The 19,779-nt window shown below is 37.7% G+C and overlaps 1 protein-coding gene across 1 annotated transcript; it reads left to right on the top strand.

Moving 5' to 3' along the window:
* Positions 1-8,103: 8,103 nt before the first annotated feature.
* SPO11 (SPO11 initiator of meiotic double strand breaks) lies at positions 8,104-19,180 on the top strand. The gene is made up of 13 exons (XM_059480975.1): positions 8,104-8,201; positions 10,258-10,371; positions 12,757-12,845; positions 13,448-13,514; positions 13,707-13,815; positions 14,415-14,501; positions 15,815-15,851; positions 16,074-16,183; positions 17,075-17,174; positions 17,668-17,705; positions 18,352-18,428; positions 18,621-18,732; positions 18,977-19,180. Exons 1-13 carry the CDS (start codon positions 8,104-8,106, stop codon positions 19,094-19,096), a joined length of 1,158 nt encoding a protein of 385 aa, XP_059336958.1. The 3' UTR covers positions 19,097-19,180.
* The last annotated feature ends 599 nt before the right edge of the window (positions 19,181-19,779 follow it).

Genomic DNA, 19,779 nt, shown 5'->3' on the forward strand with positions numbered 1-19,779 from the left:
TTTTCTTTTTAATCCCATTGGACACGGTGATGCAATAGTGCCCAAACAATTGAATGAATCCATTGTGAAGAACTAATTTTTGATTCAGAGATGATAGTCAATATTGCATTGCAAATTAAGCACTATTGGGGTTTGCTTGTAGAAAAAGAATTTGTTCCTCAACAAAAGATGGCATTCTGTCAACTACTAATTGCATACAAAGGATTTTAAACAAAACCAGGTAACACATGTATGTAACATGCCTGTAAGATTAAATGTGTGTAGTACTGTAATTTGTGTAATGTTAAAGGTAGGAGATATCTGAAACAATAAGAAACCAGAAGATGACAATTATTTTGTTTTCTATTGGGTTTTTCAGCTGTACTCATACTTGGGTGTTGTTTTTGTCGTTTGTGAGGGGGGTTTGTTTTTGCTTTTCAAAGAATGCCTGAAAAATGAGTAACATTTTTTCCTAATTTTCGACTGAACCTCCCACGCTGTGATTTATGGCCACTGCTCCCTGTTCTGTGTTTTGACACTACCTACCCTGAACTTCGCTGTCATCTCTGTAAGTGCTGTGCAGGCAGAGAGCAGTCCCTGGCCTCTTTTGGCCAGGACAAGCAAGCCCAGCACCTTCAGTTCCTCCATTTCACCCCTGTGCTCTTGACCCAGAGTATCCCAGCACCTCCTGTCGATTCTCCACACTGCTCTAGGATTGGGGAGCCAAAACTGGGCACACCATAACCAGCCCCATCTATCTGAGTTTGCCCAGCCTCACTGCCAGGACCCTGCTCTGCTCCATCTCTGCCTCTTTCTTTGCCAATTTTTACACAGAGGTGTCTGAGAGCTGCTCGTGCCTGTTCAAATCAATGTAAAAGAGGGTTTGAGAGCTTCAGCCTTTTTCTCATTGTAATCTTTAGGTCACCATCCCAGCTATTGGCAGAGCCATATTTTTCTGTTGTGCTTGGCTTTGGAGACACTGGCTTCTGTGCAGGACACACCAGAGGCAGAAACTCCGTCCCTCTATTACCACATAGATAGAGGCATGGCTAGAAAAAAGGAGAGTATGACAGGTTTTTCCATGGATGAATAACTTCTGTGCCCTGGGGACTGTAAGTAGCTGGTATAAATCAATGCAAATTGGCTATTACTAATCTTGCCAGTAATGAAGTGAGAATGAATGGAGTACAAAGATGAACTTTACATATCGTTAGCACCAATCTGCCTGGCTGCATTTATGGGCAAGGCTCTACCTAGGAGGTCAGTTGGCAAAACTTACAGGTTTTTCTTTTGGAAATTATGCATTTGTGCTGCACAGAAATGTCTCTCCAACATCAAGTCCATTTGGGGATTTTACAGTTATGAAAACTTGAAAACAATTGTTTCATAATTTCTCAAGCACTCAGCAGCAAGTACTTTTATTACAGTGCTTTAGCATCACAGTATATAATTTGTTTATAACAAGAGTGTCATATAAAACACTGAAGTGTATAATTTCAGTGTAAGAGTTCACTTTCAGTTTAGCTCTCAAATAGAAAACAGAATATCTGCAACACAGGAAAAGAATCAAGACTGTTGTTGTTACCCCATAACAGCAGAAAATTAACATGAATGAGGATAATGACTGGATATTCTACGAGAACATTTCTCATAAAGCAGGCACTAACTACAGAGGTTATGAAAAGAGAAGTTTTCCACTAGGATTGGAAATCAGTTTGAATCTCCATAAATATTGATGAAGATTTTGATGTATTGGCCATCACAAAGCAGCTGAAATGTGTAGAAAATCAATGTATTTAAACTTAAAGGAATGGTTCTCTCCTGCTTGAATCTTTCAGAGGGAAGAGCCAATATAGTGTAAGAGCAGCTGTTCAGCAACACCTATTATTTGCTTACATTTCATGACTAACATGAGGCACCCCATCGTTAAAATGAGAGTTAGGAATTGGCTCTCCTGATTTACTTCCCAGCATTCCATAATTTTGCTGAGGATATGATCTCATCCAGCTCTCCACACCACCTAAGGATCTGCACTGGTTGATGAGCATGTTAATTTTCCTTCTGAAGAAGTATCAAACTTCACTAAAGAGCTGAACGGTAATCTTCAGTTTAATTTATAAAGAAAGCTTTAGATATTCTTTTCTTAGGACTAATGGATGGTTGAAGGTATCTTCAACAATGTAATTTCTATATTTTTATTTTTTTCTTGACATGCTAGGGTCCCAATCTTGCATTCCTGGCATTCAAAACTCCTCATGAGTGGATCCAAACATGGAAGAATTCCAGTACAATGCATGAGAGACCCTGTAACATTACAGAGTAGAGGACATGCAGGAAAATGTTGAAATAATAAATCAACACTACATCAGATTTTTAGAAAGCAACTCTGTTAACAAGTGCTAAACTCACTTGTCATGCAAGGCACAAACAGGAATTCCCAACCTAGCAAAGGTACTGCTGGCAGCAAATGGCTTGTTCGTTTATTGTTTATTAAAATGAATGTGCTAACACCAAAAAAGCCTGAATTTTACAGAAGCACAGAACTGTTGTACATTTCTTTCTAATAACATGTATGATGTAACCACAGGGATGATGACTGAGATATGAAATCCAGTAGAGACTACAGAAATTAATTTTGTTAATATTTTTGCACTGACTTAATTAGAAATGAGGATTTTTTAAATGATTTAGTTAAACTGATGCAACATCCTGTAATGGACATAACCTTGCAGATGTAGAGATGTTCTTAGTATGTAAGTAATCATAGTAAATTATAATAATATATCTTATATTAGGAAATTAAATAAAGCATCTTAATCAATTGCATCATGATTTTATTCAAAATTCCTTTTCTACTTTCCCATTTTGCCGTATGTTATATATCAGACAAAAACTATTTTTCTGTAAAAAATAAACCAAGCTTACTACAGCTAGGCATGGACACTGTACATTTCTCTATGTGGGAATAGTGACCAAAATAGTTATTTCTGAATAAACTATCCATAACAGCTCCCTGTGTGGATATTCTAGTCTGGAAAAGTCATGGGTCAAATAAGTCATTGTAGAACAGCTGATCCTGCAATAGCAATTCCAGTCTGCTTCCAGTGTAGAAAAGTCCTTAGTCAACAGCTCCAAACTCCTCTTTCTGCCAGAAGATTTTTCTCTTTAGAGAATAATATAAATCTGTTCTATTCAATTCTTTAAGGCCCAAATTCTGCACTCAGCTCCCTTTGGGAACCATATGTGAGATCAGTGAGGGAGAACTTTATAATATAGGAGTTTGTATTTATTTGCACAGACTCCACGGTTTTATTACACATTTCATTAACACCTTCCTGTGGCTGTGAGCTGTACACACCTTTGGCTGTGGGACATCTGGGTGATTCTTCTGTTCCAGAGCCTCCTGGATCCCTAAAGCAGCAGGTAGAAAGTTGCCATCAAACCAAACCCAAGGTGTTTGGTGTCCAGCAGCAGCTGGACAAGGCAAAACAGGGCAAAATGTCATCCCTTCCTCCATGCCCAGGTACAGGGATGGGTCACAGCAGTGATATCTAGCTGATACTTTTGAGTTTGCTCTGAGAACTGAGAAAAGAGTGGTCTGTGCAGAAAGACCTGAAAAATGTGTGAATGGGTTAAAATTGTATCCTGAAAAAGCAGCACAGAATTTTCACTGAAGGCTGACCAGCAATGTCACTGCAGCCAGAACTGTTTGTGAACAGCTTGGTAAGACATGCTTTGGGCTGAATTCCTATTTATATTTGAATCATGTTTTTTCTCTTCTCCAGTAGGGGAAAAAAAAGAAGAAAAATAAAAACCTAAGATAAGACATCCATGCTATTTTTTTTTTATTTGATATACTTTATACTGAGTGTTAAGACCCTCAAAAGCAAAGGTTGCCCTTTATCCAAAATTACATCACAGTGCCCCTGGCATTTTTGTGGTGTGGACCAATTAAGATTAGTAGCTCGATTAAAATCACCAAATGCATTTTAAAGAATGACATAAGGCTGATTTTAATCTAGACTCCCAAAAATGAAGTAGAATGTTAATCAACTGCCCCACCCACCATTTATATGGCCCAGAGTACTCAGTGTCAGAACTCCTACATCATCCTCTGACTTCATTCTCCCCAGGGTTTATTAAATAGTTAATAACAACTGTCTGAAGTCCACCCCAAGTTTTACCTGTTGGCAGAAATTTGGGGTCATGACACCACTAGTGTAGCATTCCCATAAATGCAGCAGATTTAGGTTCAAACAGTTTTAATGTACAGCAGGTGGCATTTTTGTATTTAAAGAGTAAAACCACACCTGAGTGTTCGTGCTTTCTAGGATTTTGCCAACAAAAGGAAAACAGAAAATAAGACAGTTTACTTCTTGAAAGCCAGAAGAAATGGTGCAGCTGTTTTCAAGATTGCTATTTTCAAGCTGTCATATGAGCATGGAATTGAAGCCATTCATGCTTTCCAGTTGTATTTTAGTACAAATATCTTTCATTTTTTTGTTTCAAAATATTTCCCCTTTAACATATTTTTTTAATCAGAATTTTTCCTAATAGGCTGGAGAAGTGTCCAATCTTAGTGTGAGACCAATTCAGGAGAGAGGGAGGAACAGTGACTAAGTTAGTACTGGGCAAGCTCAAACTTCCCAACATGTAAAAATTATGTGTTCAAATGTTCAGTCACACAGAGCTATCTGTTTGTAGCTTAACTACTATGAGTGCACATGGAATTTATGCTCAATTATCAAAAAGTAATCTTTTATTTAATCTACTTTGTGTTTCTTTGTCTCAAATACCTATTATGCCCTGCCACCAAAAATACTTTACTATCCCTAAAAGCATTAGAAGATGTGGATGTCAGAATTGACAGAGGTTAGATGAAAGGTACTTTTCCTTTTAAGAATGGTCTGTGGAGTTTCAGTAACAAAACCCCACTTCCTCTTACAGTGACTTGACTCAACACAGAATAAATATTTTTCAGGTGTTTCTCACTCCGGAGCCAGGTGTCTCTGCACACATACATTATTTTTGGGTTGTTCTTTTTAACCACCAACATTATTTAGAAGGAGAAGTTTGAAGTTGTGAGCTGTTAGCAGTGAATGACATTTCATCTGCTATTTCTCTGGGCTTTGCTCATTAGAAAGAGGTCAGTAATTTTCATGTAATTGGCAGGTGATGGATGTTGTTCCTGTTTCATCACAGTGTTAAATTTAACAGTTTCTGAGTGGTAACACTTTCTCTGGCACCTGTGGTGCCATCTACTGCACAGCTTGGTAGAGGCAGGACAAGAGAACTGCAACCCTACACTGCTGCATTTGTGTCTTCCTTCCCATCTGAACATTTAAAACTGGTCCCTCATTTGCTTTCCTAGTAATTTTCCTTCTTATGCACATATATAAATGTATATAAATACATATTAGAGTATATATTTATGCACATTTACCTATAAATGTATAGATGTGTATTTCTGTATTTTTTTTAAACATAGCAGTGGATATCTGGAATTTAATTTTGGTGGGTTTTTGAAAAGAAGATTTTTAAAAGAGAAAATAAATAAAGAGGACTCTAGAAAAATAATCTGCTTGTCCACTTCTTGATTGTAATTCATTTACTTATCATATTCTGGATACAAATATATCTGGTTAAGAGATGTTTATATTTACATATATGTGTGCAGTATTAAGTTGGAAGCATTGAAAATTTTGTTATTGTTACTTTTTTTGTTGACTCAGATATAAACACTAGGTATAACTAGTTGGGGTTTTTTATGATTGCTCTTTGATGCTGTGAAGAAGAAGTAAGTAGTTGAATTGGCTTCTCATGTATTGGTGTATTTAGTTTTGTTTGCAGTCTGTTGCTGGGGGCATGGTATAATTTTGGCAGTTCTATATAAAAAAAAAATCTGTTGATTTTGATGTAGAGTTGTTGGAAAGAGCTACAGAGATTTTACGTAAATATTTCCGGAATGATCTCAAGATACCTAAAGGCCAAAGACTTAAGATGAAAGCCCTGAAAATTTCCGTTTATTATTTCCCTTTTCTTTGGCTTCCCTCTGTTAATTGAAGCACCTTGTGCTCATATCATCGTAGCCTGAGGTTTTCCTTGAATAAATCAAGGCATGAATTTTTAATTACCTACCCGGGCTGGACTTGGATTGCTCACTCATATGAGTACCAAAGAAAAAAGGTTCAGTGGCAGTAGCTAATGGAGCAACATCTTAAAAACTACATCATCTAACTTGCTAACAAGTCCAAGCATCACCACGTTTGAAACACTGTTGGCTGTGAGCTGGATTGAGCACAGCTTCCAATACTGCTGACTGCTGTGCACTAAACATGATGTTATCAATAGTGAGCTTTGAAAATTTTTCCCTAGAAAGGACAAGCCTTGTGATATTTATCTCCTAAGTAACTTCTAACACTCTCAGAGAGATGTCTAATGAGGAATCAATTATGATGACATAGTTATGAGTTGAAAATGCAACTTGGCATATGATAAGTGCTAAGGTAAGAGCAGTTAAAGTTTGTGTTATTTGGGGTTTTTGCCACGGAGCTGATGGAGCAGGAGCCCTGATTTCTGCACACAAAATAACTGCAGAACCAGGGAGTGCCAAGGAATACCAGGGGCTGCTCCCCTGGCCCTCACCAGAATTCCCAGGAGTGCTGCGTTTTCTCTTTGCAATCACCATGAATTTAAACATTCCGAATTGACAGAAAGGATTTTTTGTAGGAAAAGCTGAACGTCTAAAGGCGAAATGCACCAAAATACTCATAATATTTGGGGTTTCTTTCCAAATTCACCATCTATGGCTGCCTGTGTCACTCATCGTGCAGCGCTGCCCTCTGGCTGGGGACGCCACGTGAATAGCAACAATCCCAGTTCAGCCATAATCTTTACAAAATTTAGCATTCTTTTCTTAAATTTCAGCTTCTCTGGAAGCCAGTGATTCACGACTCTTAGAATTGGGATTTATTGTTTTTCAGAATACAAGACTTTAACAGCGCATTGAGAAAGATTTGACAACATATCGCAAGACTGTCGTAAACCTTCGGAATGCTGAAGGCAAATGATAAAAAGTAGCACTAAATCTTTAATTCGGCTTCAGTAGAAGTTTGAATTCCACTTTGGGGAAGGACGTGGATTTTTCAACAGCTCGAGCTGCACTGGAGTTCTATCTCCCTCAGCTTCCCGCCAGCCAGGAAGAGACATTTGAGATTACGGGAAAAGGAAAATGGCTGGATGAGGAAGGTACTGATCAAGATCAGCTGTTGGGCCACTTCCAAGCCAGCCTGGTTGGGTTTATTCCAGAAATTGGGATGCTGTGGAGTTTGTGGTCAGACATGGGCTCCATGGCCAGGCCTGAGGGCCAGCGTCCAGCAGCGGCCATGGCCTGAAGGGTGGGCGGGGCCAGCACCTGTCAGTCAGAAAAGGGCGGGAAAACCCTCAGGTGTCCAAAGCGGCCAGAGCGGCCCTTGGGCAGCCAGGAGAGCAGGGAAAAGGCCTTGGCAGGTCAGGAAGGGTGGGAAAAAACACTGGTAGGTTAAGGAGAGTAGGAAAATCTCTCAGTTGGTCACTCAGGATGGGAAAATCTCTCCATTGGTCAGTCAGGATCGGAAAAGCCCTCAGCTGGTCAGGAAGGGCGGGAAAAGCCTCAGCTGGTCAGCAAGGCCAGAAACGGCCCTTGGTCGTTCTGGAGTGGCAGGAAAGGTCCTTGGTCAATTGAGAAGAGTGGGAGAATCCCTTGGTTGGTCAGGAAGAGCAGGAAAAGAGCTTGGTTGGTCTGGAAGGGTGGAAGAAGCTCCAAGTAGATCAAGATGGTCAGGAAAAGCCCTCAGTCAGACATGGCCCTCAGATGGCCAGGATGGGGTGTGCCAACTCCCACTCTTTATAAGGGGAGGGAGGAGCCCTAAGTTGGTCAGTCAGGAGGGGTGGGGAAACCTTGACTGGTTTCTTCAGCAAATTTCTGCCTTTTCTCTGTGACCCTGTGGTTTGAGCTCAGGTTATGTGTTTTACGTCCAGCAAGCAGAAGAACCATTTGCAATTTCTGTGATAACCTCTTTTTGTCTCCTTTTAACAGGGCTTCTTCCCTATCCAGAGAAGCTGGACTGACCTGCAGCAGCCTTCATGGAGGAGCACAGTCTGTGTCCCACTGAAACTCCAGCTGGGAACAAGGCCAGCTTCAGGGAAACAGGTCTGGCTGCTCAGGAGAGCCACGTCCCCAGGTAAAAAAATGTAAAAAATAGCACCTCCACTCCCTATGATAATGTTTAAGTAGGTAGGACACTATTGCACCAAACAGGCTCATGCTGAAGCAAAGACATAATCCAATACAAAAACAAATGGGGTCTTGGATTGCAAACAGCATCTTCATTCCCTCAGACCTTTCCAAAAAGTCTGTGGCTACAGAAATACAGAAAACTGTGACAAAATGAGCTTACTGAATTACACCAACAAAAAACCCTTGTCAATTTTTAAAGAGCCTTTCTGCACAACAGAAATCAGCCTCAGCAGGTAGACCAGTCTGGGAGTATCATGAAGGTATTTTAAGAAGAAAAGGATATTATTAACATTATTTGGAGATTTCTTGGTCTCTGGCTCATGACTTTGGCAATATACAGGTCTGAGTTTTGGAGTGTGTTAGATTCTTACATTGCAGATTTTAATTTTTAACTGTTTCTTTTGTGTGTCTTGTTAGCTTTCTTAAGGTGCTATAATACTGATATTTTGTGCCATTTGTGTCGAAGATCTGTTCTCCTTCTGTATAGAAACAAGTATCCACTCTGCTGCAATCTATTAGAAATGATCAGCAAACCCTGTGAGCTGTGCAGCACCTTCCCTTTCTCTGCTCAGATGTCATTGTTAACTAAACCACAGTGAATTTTAAGTAGGCATACTTGGCCAGTATCATATGTTTGCTTATTAAAATTCAGATAATCTCTGCAAAAAGAGGCAGAATATCAGCAGGGGGTACACGGAGACTTCCTGTCCTTTTCCTTCTATTTTGCATTTTAGATATTACTTTTCCCATTTCTGTTGGCTAGCAAAAGGAGAATTTGGGATTGGAACACAAACCTGGGCTTGCAAATTCTTCAGCAAACTCTGAAATACATCTGGAATATTAAGATAGTTACACTGGACAGAATAAAATTAATAAACAAAATATTTAGGAGTATCAAAGTAATGACATGATTTAGAATTCCAACCTATCTATTCTTTCATCCACCTGCCTATACAGATATTTTTGTCTTCAACACTATTTTTTTTCTTCTGAAATTTTAAGTTGCTCTAAAAATTATAATCTAGTTTCAGCAATGTAGGGAGTGTGTGGGAGCTGAGCTATAAAATGGAAGAAACATATTCAGCTGATAGAAGGGAGCTTTAAAGACAGCTTATTATTGTTTAAGAAGACTCTGCTTAATTTAAAAAGTCATTCTTGCTGATTTGAGATAATTCATTTTGTGTAGCATTCACTGGTATTGGCTCATCTTTCCTCTGTATATTACTTAATGACAGAATTGGACTTTGCTGATAAAACTTTGAGCTAAAATAAGTTCCATGAATTCTTTAATTCCTACCTAGACTCACGATAATGCAGAGTACGCTTGTAATTTTAAGGACAGCTGAAACACTGGAGTCAGATTGCTTATGAAAATAAAAAGCATCTGTCATAACACTCAACCCAGCCTGGAGTTTTACTGTAAGGGATCTGCTGCAAGGCTGCTTTGTCTTTTTAGGTGCAAGATACAGATTTGGTTCTTTCCATGGTGTGTCTGTTGAGACTGAACCTTCATGTAATTAAAATCCTTAGCAGTTAGTTCAGGGCAGCAGATCAAAAGGTTAATGTGCAATGCTACAACAGGAAGTATTTGTAGTCCTGAACACTTTTTAAATTTATAGCATTTAAAAACAACTTTGCCAAAATCATGGCCAAAGCCAATATTACCTCATTTATAGTAAAACATTAATCATTAGTCACAAACCAGCCAGTTGGTCTAGAAGTTCAGCTGGTGAAAAATTTGATGGTTACAGGATTGAACAGAAATATACTTTAAATTTTGTCCCCTATTCATGCATTTGCAATGGAAAGGCAAAGGTATCAGGGAAACTGAGCAAAACAAAATTAAAAAATGAAAGTGTTCCTCCACATTTTTGAACACAACGTATGCTGTAAGCAGTTTTGGCTCACATGATTTTTGTAAGAGTGGAGATAGTTGATAAAACTCAAAGTAGAACTAGATTTTATCAAATAATCTGTGTTGTTAATTCTCTTTGTTTCAGTTCTGAGGTTCTTGAAGCAATAGAAAATGTTATCCAAGGTGTCGTTCAAAGCCTGGCCCAAAAAAAACCACCTGTTCTCACAGTGGCCAACAGAGCAGACTGGAGGAACATAGAGTAAGTAGGAAATATTTTAAAGTCCTGCCTTCTATTAATACAAATGCTATGAATATGAATTTGATTATGTAACTTCCAGAAAACTTAACCATACATAAGCATTATATAAGCATTAGAATCAAGAAATAATTTTTAAAAGTAATGGACAAATAAAAAGCAATGCTTAGTAACCACTCTGAACAGGCATCATCATGTATTAAGTAATAGCAGACCACAGCACAAAGGGAAATGTAAAACTACTGTAATAGGGGTTGGAAAGGAAAGGGAGGTCCTATAAACAATCCTTTTCTGGAAGCACTAGAAGCCAGAAATGATAGGTTGTGTTAGAGTGAAAAAACCTGGTTTAGGCTGGAAGAAATTACTGGCAATTCTGTTCTTCAAACCCTTTGAGTGCTTCCTACTTTCTTTTCCTCTGCTTTTCCTCGTGGTGTCATATTTCTTAAAATGATAGTGATAAACTTATCCTTTTTTTCTTCAGAGAAGATGCATCCCATCTCTCCCTGCTGTGTTTCTTACCTGTGTGTTGTTGTTCTGGGTTCATTACCAGCAAAATACAGCAAACCAAGCTTCCAGTACATTATTTAAATTTCAGATCTTCTGCCAGCTGACCTAGACAGGATCAGAGAAAAAGAAACCTGTCCTCCTTTATAGCACATTCTGTGATTTGTGGAAGTTGCTTGTGCAACAGTATTTTTCCAAGGAATTCACTTAAACTGAAAATCATCAAATATGAGAGATTAGCTGATTTCTACAATACATTAGCAAAATAATAAAGGAAAACACAAATCTGTCTCTGGCCTTGTAAGAGCTTTGGACATCAGTGGGTTAAAGGATATTCAGATTGATAAGATTGCAGAGGTGCTTTTAAATGTACACATTACAAACCCTTAAGGTTGAGGAAGCACAGCAAACTTTCCAGGGTAACACTCTGGTGGAAAACTCATTTAATGAGAACAATAAACTTCTGCCAATCAAAAAACCTGAGGGGCCTGAAGGCAATCAGTTAACTGAAAAGCTTGTAGGTTCCAGGGAATTTAATGGTTTGTGTCTTGATAGTTTGACAAAAATGTTTCACTCAGATGTCTGTAAAATTAAAATACTCTTACAAAGTTTTGCAATTTTTGGCAGTCTTTGGGGAAATGGCATTCCATGCTAGAAAAACAAATGTGAGCTGTTAGTTACCATCTGAACACATATGGGGGAAAATGTTCAAATTAAAAAGAGTTAAGATCACAGTATGTTAAAAATAAGAGTCATCAATCACATCAAAAAGAGCAGAACCATTATTTCTGGTGGAGAAGTGTAATCTCAGATATGCCTTACAGAAACTGCCCTGCTGGAGTAAGCACAGTCCTGGGAAGAACGGGAATGATCCAGGTTTAACCTGAGAGTAACTCAGGGAAGTCTTGGTTACAGTTTTCCTTCTTTTCAGTTCCAATGTCGGGAGCAGGCGAGCGAAAAGCACAAATAACTTTAAAATGTTGCAACACAAAGGCAATAAAGTTACTCTAAAGCTGTCGGGCAGATGCTGCACGGGCTGTCCCTGTGGGTTTGTGCAGCGTGCGCGCTCTGCCACCCAAAGGACGCACGGAGCAAAACCTTGCACAAAAGAATTTGGGAACACGATGTGGTTTGGGATCAAATTACAGCTGTTAAACCACCAGCACTTTTAAATGTACCTACAAAACTCCGAAATGAAATAGAATGCTTTAAAGGCATGATCATAAGGCACTAAATTACTTTAGAGTAAAGTAATGGAGTGTCCTTAAGAAAATAACTGATTCTTTTGGTGAAATGTGCACCTTCAGATGTGGAGTGGTGAAACATGAAATACTGCAGCTCATTTAGGTTAAACAACTGTTTAGAGAAGGATACACTCCCTTTTTGTTCCCAACACTTAGAATACAATTAAGTTATCCTGATAATAATTTAAGGGCGTAATTTAGATAATATTATTCTATTTTGAAATAGTAACAGTTTTTCATATAATCTACCTGAGGAAGTCACTTGTGTCAGATGATTTTTATTTTCATTATGATTCAGATTTTTTTCTGCTGATTTCTTCTTTGTTTTCATACTAAGTAATTACTAATGTCGATACATTAACAGTTCTAAACATGTATCAAATCCTTTTCTTCTATTTCTGTCTGGAAACTTATTTACTTTATACTTTAATTCGGTATTGGAGCATCTTCCTGAGAAAGTCTTTGCTGCCTTTTTCCTTTGGCCACCCCAAGCCCACCCAAGCTGATGGTTTCTGTGCTGACTCTGAAAATAGCACTTGATCATAGGAAAGAGGTTTCTGAGTCTGAGTTACCTTGCAGACAACATTTCACCTGTACTCAGGGAGTTTGCAGTTTATTGTGTTTGTTTACATTATGTCAGATTTAAAGATTCTGTAGGTCTACAGATGATACCAGGTTGTACTACAAAACAAATAAGAAGTGACTGCCCTCAATCAGCAAGAAGATTTGGTAAGTTAAAAAAAAGTCCTAAGTGGAGTTCTTGGGTTTTTCTTTTTCTTTTTTTCTTAGTTCCAAATTTCTTAAAGAAGATCAAAAAAATAAAATATTATACACTACAAATTGGAAGTGTATGGCTGATATAACCTGATACTATGGTCAGCCTTTCAGCTTTTCTCTTTTTTTCTCTATTAAATTATAGTGAGTGACAGTGAACTTAATAGAATATTCCTAGAGTTTCTCCCTTCCCTTAATGGATATCAACTAAAGGCATTTTCAATAAGTCTTAATGTAAAAACATCACCCTTCTTCAAAAAACTGGCCAGAAAGGAATCTTGGAATACAGACAATAAGCTCATTTCTCTTTCTAACTCAGTCATTTCATTTCTTGGCCTGGACATTAGTGCATACATTCCCTCACTTAACCCCCTCATATTTTTTCTCATTATGATAGAAATTAATGAGTCTATTGAATAGTACAATCTCTGTATTTTCACAGTACATGTCAAACTTTTATTTATATGACACAAATATGGTCTTATATAAAGACTAATTATTGCATACACATTTCTGAAAAGAGATAGAATATTTTGTAAAATGTTTTTTTTTTTCAGCTCTGACACTCAAAATATTATCAATGATCTATAAGATGGTGCAGAGCAACACTTATGCAACTAAAAGGTAATGGAGTCAATTTCTGCAATTTCAAATAAAGCTGTGCTTTAAGTATTTTTTTGTGAAAATCAACCTGCAGGATACAAACCTGCAGGATTCTTGCACATAGAATGCTTTAGGTTTGTTCTTTATCAAATTCTCATGGGCCTGCAGCTGTTTCAGTATTATAATTGCAAATACAATATTTTGTCTTGATAGAGATATATATTATTCAGATACTCTCCTGTTTGGTAGCCAAAGTGTTGTGGACCAAATAATCAATGACATTTCTTGCATGCTTAAGATACCCCGGAGAAGTCTGCATGTGGTAAGCGGCTTCTTGTCAGTATTTCTGTCATTATTTCCAAATATTATTAAACTGATTCAACTACAAGGGGAAATAGCACAAAAAGTTGTCAGCTAGAATTAAACGGTTAAAATAAAAAGTCTCATTGGTGCTAATGAAACCTATGATTTATTGTGGCATTCAAAAGGGTTTTTTCTTCACACAAAATCCAGAGTTTGCTTTTTCCAAAGGGTTTGGGACAAACTGCTAGTTAAAATCGCAGGAGCTTTGGTTATCATATAGAGAAGTGCTTAAAATTCAGAGTGCAAGGCAACCTGTTTACAAGTTTCTACTCACATGAATTGATAATTTGGGGGTTAAATGAAAATTTAAAGTACATCAGAAATGTAACTACCTGCAAATTGACTCATATCTCATATGTTACAAGGGTTCCTTCATACCTAAAGTTATTTTTTGTAATTCCTTATGTCCATGAAGGCAAAACATTTCTTAGTGTTTAAAAGGCTGAAGGCTGTGAACCACTGCTTAGTATCAGTGGGAATTATTTTTTGAGATTTCTTGCTTTGTCTGTGCAATATAGTAGCTTCCCATTTACTCTGTACAACTTTTCTTTTTCCCAGCTGTCTACAACTAAAGGTTTTGTTGCTGGCAATTTAAGTTACACTGAGGAAGATGGTACAAAAGTGAATTGTACCTGCAGTGCAACAGTATGTATTATAAACCACAAACACAATCCATAGCATCTGCCTGTACATGATAACCTGCACTCCTTGTGGCTCAGGTTACAGTGTACATTCATTACACAAACCTCTGCTTGGGACAAATTGAGGCATTACAACCTGAGTGAATAAGACATGAAAATATTGCTGAACTGTATTATAATTCTGGAGCTCAGACTCTATATTGTAATTCTGAGCTAGACCCACCAGGAACAAATCTTTGGATATGGTTTTTAGCACTACCTTCTACCATGAGATCCTTGCAGAGGAAGGTGTATTACATTATATAATATTTCATATCTTAGGCTTTATGTTACAGTGTTCTGTCAAATGAGTGCTCTTGAAGGAAAGAATGCTGGGCACTCTGAATATACAGCATTTCTGTCACTGCAGATTGAATTCTGGCAGAGAGAGAAAACAAGTCAAAATTGCTTTAAGGGGAGGAGATTCAACTGGCCTAGTCCTGAAAGATTTTCTACAGCAGTGCAGAGAATGAAAGCAGAAATAAAACTCAGACTTGCTGACTAATGTCACAATTTTCTGAAAAATGTGTTCATTGTAAGCCTTAGTTGGTCATTTCAAAATTGAAGGGTAACCTTAGCTGCCCATTACACTTTGTTTGTAAGCACTAAATCCCCTGTTACTGTTCTCCATATTTTTATTTGCTGAGTTGTTCCACTTTGGCACTGGGGTGATTTACAGTGAGGAGTTAAAACAGACCACACACTTCCATATATACATTATCTTTGACCAAGTTCTTCCCCCAGTTCCTGTTTTCCCATCCATATGCTTGCCAGATTCAGCCAATCCTAACTGAAGATGTAAAGTAAACATCACCATGTCTTCAAGCTGTTGCTCCAAAATACTCATAAAATCAGGTTAGAGGCCAGCAAAAGTATTAATTTAATGGTCTTACAAAAATATTGTTTAAATGTTTTAAGTCTGTATTAAATTTGCAATCTTCTCACCAAGCAGACTTTTTCCTGGCTAAGACAGATAAAACATTAATCAAGGTATTACTATCTTCATCATGCCCATAGGATGAACAATTTTCTGCAACAGTGGCACAAATACTTTTGAAAAGCATCTTGTGACAGGGGGACTCCTAGACCACTACACAATAGTGCACATGAATGGTAGAATACACTTGTCAAGAGGTGAAAATGTCAGAACTGATCTTGCTTATAGAGGAGGAATGGTGCTTTCAGGATGAAATTGTGTCCTTCATTACCTAATGTTGTTATTTTAAAATATATCATTTTCTCAATTTAAAATGATTAATCTCATTTTTGTTGTTTTAGGCAGTCACTGTGCCATCTAATGTTCAAGGAATTAAAAGTATCCTTTGAGCAAGGACTCTAATCATAGACAGAAAAAAAGAAAGTAAAAACAAGAAATATTCCAAGTAAAACAACGTTCTGGTAATTTTTGCTTTCCTTGTTGGCTCTGAAATTGAGTCATGATCACTGCTCTTGGCTCCAGAACAGGTATTTTAGAGCAGTTAGTTTTAATTGATTGGTGTGATGGATCATTTTACACACAGCTGGCCTTAACCAAAAGATTTAACCTCACATGCCAAATTTATATTAATTGTAGAAAAAGATGCAACTTTCCAGAGACTCCTGGATGATGACTTCTTCAGTAAAGTGTCCCCATGTATCATGATCACGGTATGCACCTTGTATTTCATATCCTCCAGCTGCACCTCATTTAAGGAATACTTTAGCATTGTAGAGCTGCTCAAACTTGGGCAAAAGGCCATAATTAAATTAATATGAAACATATTTAACAATAATTGTTAAAATTTAATTATCCTCATAGAAATATGAAATACATGCTCTAAAGGCTTATTTCTTCCAAACATCTCCTCAGAGCTTGGTAGCTTATCAGCTTCCTGTGCTGCTGCAAAGCTGCTGCTCAGTCTCAGAAAGGCTCAGCTGTTGAGTGACCTTTTGTCCTTCAGGACCTGAGGTTTTGCAAACCCAAATGAAAGAGAATTGGTTGATTTTGGACTGTACTGAAAGAGCTCTGGAGCCAGGGGAATTAACAGGAATGTGTAAATGAAATATGCATACAATGAGGAAAAAACATTTTGCCATTCCTAAGAGAGATAAGCACTTCTATTCTGCTATGCCACAAATGGTCCAGCTTCAGTCAGTCATAGCAAGAATTTATTTCATATTGTTCCATTAGTGCCATAAATAAATAAATAATTTTTAAGATAAAAAAGTGACCTTCTTACCCCAGCTTATGCAGACACCAGGGTACATCTATGTATGAACTCCCAGACCTCACAAATCAACTCCTTGAACAGAGGAATGTCTGATGCTCCTGCAGTGCCCATAATCCAGAACACCTGCCCAGCTGCTCCCAGCCTGGCCCTCCCTCTGCACAAAGCCAAAATAGGAGCATAGAACTTTCCCTGCAAAACAGCTGCTGGAGAAATGGTTCTGCCAGCATTTTGTTTGTTTGCTTGCTTTTAATGGCAAATATAAACACATATGTAGCCAGATGTTGTTTCAGTTAATATAAAACCATCTGCTTTTCTTTTATTTCTTTAGGGAAGAGGCATACCAGATCTTAATACACGACTTTTGGTCAGGAAGCTGTGGGATTCTTTTCAAATTCCTATTTTCACCCTTATGGATGCAGATCCACATGGTAAATCTGTAGAGGCTCAAAGGCATAAAAGGAAAACAAAATTTGTTTAGAATGTCCTTTCTCACTCTTATGGGAAGGTTCTGAGAGCTCAGAAATCCCACACAATCAGAAGGTGATGTATCTACATTGATCCCCCCTGAAATTAGGGAGATTACTGCAAAGTGAGAAGCAGCTGCTCAAAGAAATAGTATTAAGAGATATGAATTACACAGGATAAAGAAATACACTTTTAATAAGAGATGTTGGACAATGTGTAAAATAGCTGATTATCCTTAGGTTTGAATTGACTGTACACGGATAGTGTGAAACATTTAACTACATGAAGGTGAGATGCTGAGATTCTGATTGTTTTGACATAATCTAAAAATATATGTAAACCACTAATCTCTAAGCCATAACTGCTGTGCCATGAAACTGATTTTTAAACAGTCTCTTTAAGCATGCCCACTGTGCAGACAGACAGACACTTGACTTTTGCTATTCTGCAACCCAGGTGTAGAAATAATGTGTGTCTACAAATATGGATCTGTGGTGAGTATATTTTTCCCCTTCAAATACCTTGTTTTATAGCCCAGCCTGGAAGCTGGAATGCATGAAATGCTACAGCTTTTTCAGAATGTGTGCTGCCTTTTACCATTTTGATTCAACACAAAGAGGTGATTTTTAGGCCTTGTGTCTGCAGAAACAGCTTCTTCCTGCAACAAAAAGAAAGTGGATAGAAATGCCAGGTGTTTGATTTAACCATATTTCAAGTTTTTCTCTGCTGCTCAGGCAGTTTTCAGACAGTCCCAATAGAAAAGGGCTCTCCATTTAGATTTGTTTCTGCCTTAGAAGAGGAACGAAGGCTGGAGGGACCTTGGGAGCAGGAGAACCTAATTGTGAGATGGGTGATTTGCACAAAATAATGTTATATTGCTAAAGATTTTATTCTGGCCTGAGAATTTGCTTAGGCATACTTGTGTAATGTGGAACGTTATGGAAGAAGGAAAGAGAAACAAGGAAATATTATCCTGTTACATGGCTACAGACAAGGAATGGGCACACTGCAGGGAAGGCAGGCAGAGAGAGATGAAGGCAGAGGGCAGGATGGGGGAACTGTTCAGCAGAGAAATGGAAAAACAACATCCCAAGTTAAACCACAGATCACTGAATGTTACAGTGACCTTTCTTATTTTAGTCCATGTCCTTTGAGGCCCATCATCTCACTGTTCCTTCTATCAAGTGGCTTGGTCTCCTTCCATCTGACCTCGAGAGGTGAGTTATTTCCTCAGGAGAAACAGAAGTATCCTTCTGCTTCACACCCAGCAAATGCAGTTTTACTACACAAAAACCCATTTAAATCCATTACTCTTTCCATGCATTATTTTGGCTTAATATAAGGAAGTAAGATGGACAAATATATCTTTAAGTGTGTGAGAAAATGTAAGAATTTTATTTTCTTTGCAGATTAAACATATGCAAAGATGCCTTGATTCCATTTACAAAGCAAGATGAAAATAAGTTAGCAAGTATTCAGAAGAGACCTTACATTGCTTGTCAGCCACTGTGGAAAAAAGAGGTTTGTATAAACCTACTGTTTTCTATTTCATACTCCCCACAGGACAGATCCTATATCTGACAAGCTCTTAGGACAGCAGAACCAGCCAGGTTTTGTAGCCTTAAAAGAAGGCAAGACTGAGAAAACCTGGGATGTCTCTCTGAACCACTTTACAGCTCTACATGCACATACAATGACTGGATGGAATTTTCTTACTTAATTTCCTAGACACATTAATTTTTCCTCCTTTTTTTCCCCCTTTTAGCTGGAAATTATGGCAGCATCTAAACTGAAGGCTGAAATTCAAGTTTTAACTACTGTCTCAGCAGATTACCTCTCCAGAGTCTATTTACCAAACAAACTGCAGTTTGGTGGATGGCTGTGAATGCTGCTCTGCAAATGAAATGTTTTTCTATATATTGATTTAATTTGACTGCACTTAAGGAAAAAAAGTGCAGAGACAAAGGAGTATCTGTCAGTTTCTTGTTCAGTTTCTTTATCTCTGTACCTAGAGTATAATTTTTTCTCTTCCTTTGTTCAAACTATAAGAGTAATTATGATTTTTGCAGACTGCTGCTACGTCCATTCTGTGGTTTCTGCTGTGAAACAGTGCCATGTGGAATAGTACACATAGAAAAGATAATGAAATATGTTCTTTCTGGCCAGAAAAATGTGAAGGTCAAAAACATATCCAGGAATTGTTTTGCCTTCTGTCTTAAAGCACTTCATGATGTTGTACCAAGCTTTTGGTATTTGAAGGGAGTGAAAGACTTGCTTAAGAATTAATTATATGTGCCTCTTTTTTGGAAATTATTTTAGGTACTGCATTGTGGGGTTTTGTGTTTACTGTAAATTATTAAAAACCAGAAATAATTCCTGATTACTGTATATCTCAAGCAGCTATAAAACTTCAGGCAATCATATTACTATTTGTTTTCAATGAACAAATAAGAAAGTGGATGTTACTGATTAAGAATTTAATAAACAATCCTGTTAATAATGCACATCATAACAGAATCATTTATTTCATTTCATTCATTTCATTCATTCATTTCGTTGATTTCATTT

Source organism: Ammospiza nelsoni, chromosome 12 (genome assembly GCF_027579445.1).
Source record: "Ammospiza nelsoni isolate bAmmNel1 chromosome 12, bAmmNel1.pri, whole genome shotgun sequence".
Classification (NCBI taxonomy): Eukaryota; Metazoa; Chordata; class Aves; order Passeriformes; family Passerellidae; genus Ammospiza; species Ammospiza nelsoni.

Excerpts from the sequence above, each read along its gene's own strand:
- SPO11 (XM_059480975.1), top strand. The coding sequence starts at position 8,104 with ATGGAGGAGCACAGTCTGTGTCCCACTGAAACTCCAGCTGGGAACAAG. Across the intron at positions 10,372-12,756 it reads GCAGACTGGAGGAACATAGA|ATTTAAAGATTCTGTAGGTC; the intron begins GTAAGTAGGAAA and ends ACATTATGTCAG. Across the intron at positions 12,846-13,447 it reads TCAATCAGCAAGAAGATTTG|CTCTGACACTCAAAATATTA; the intron begins GTAAGTTAAAAA and ends TTTTTTTTTCAG.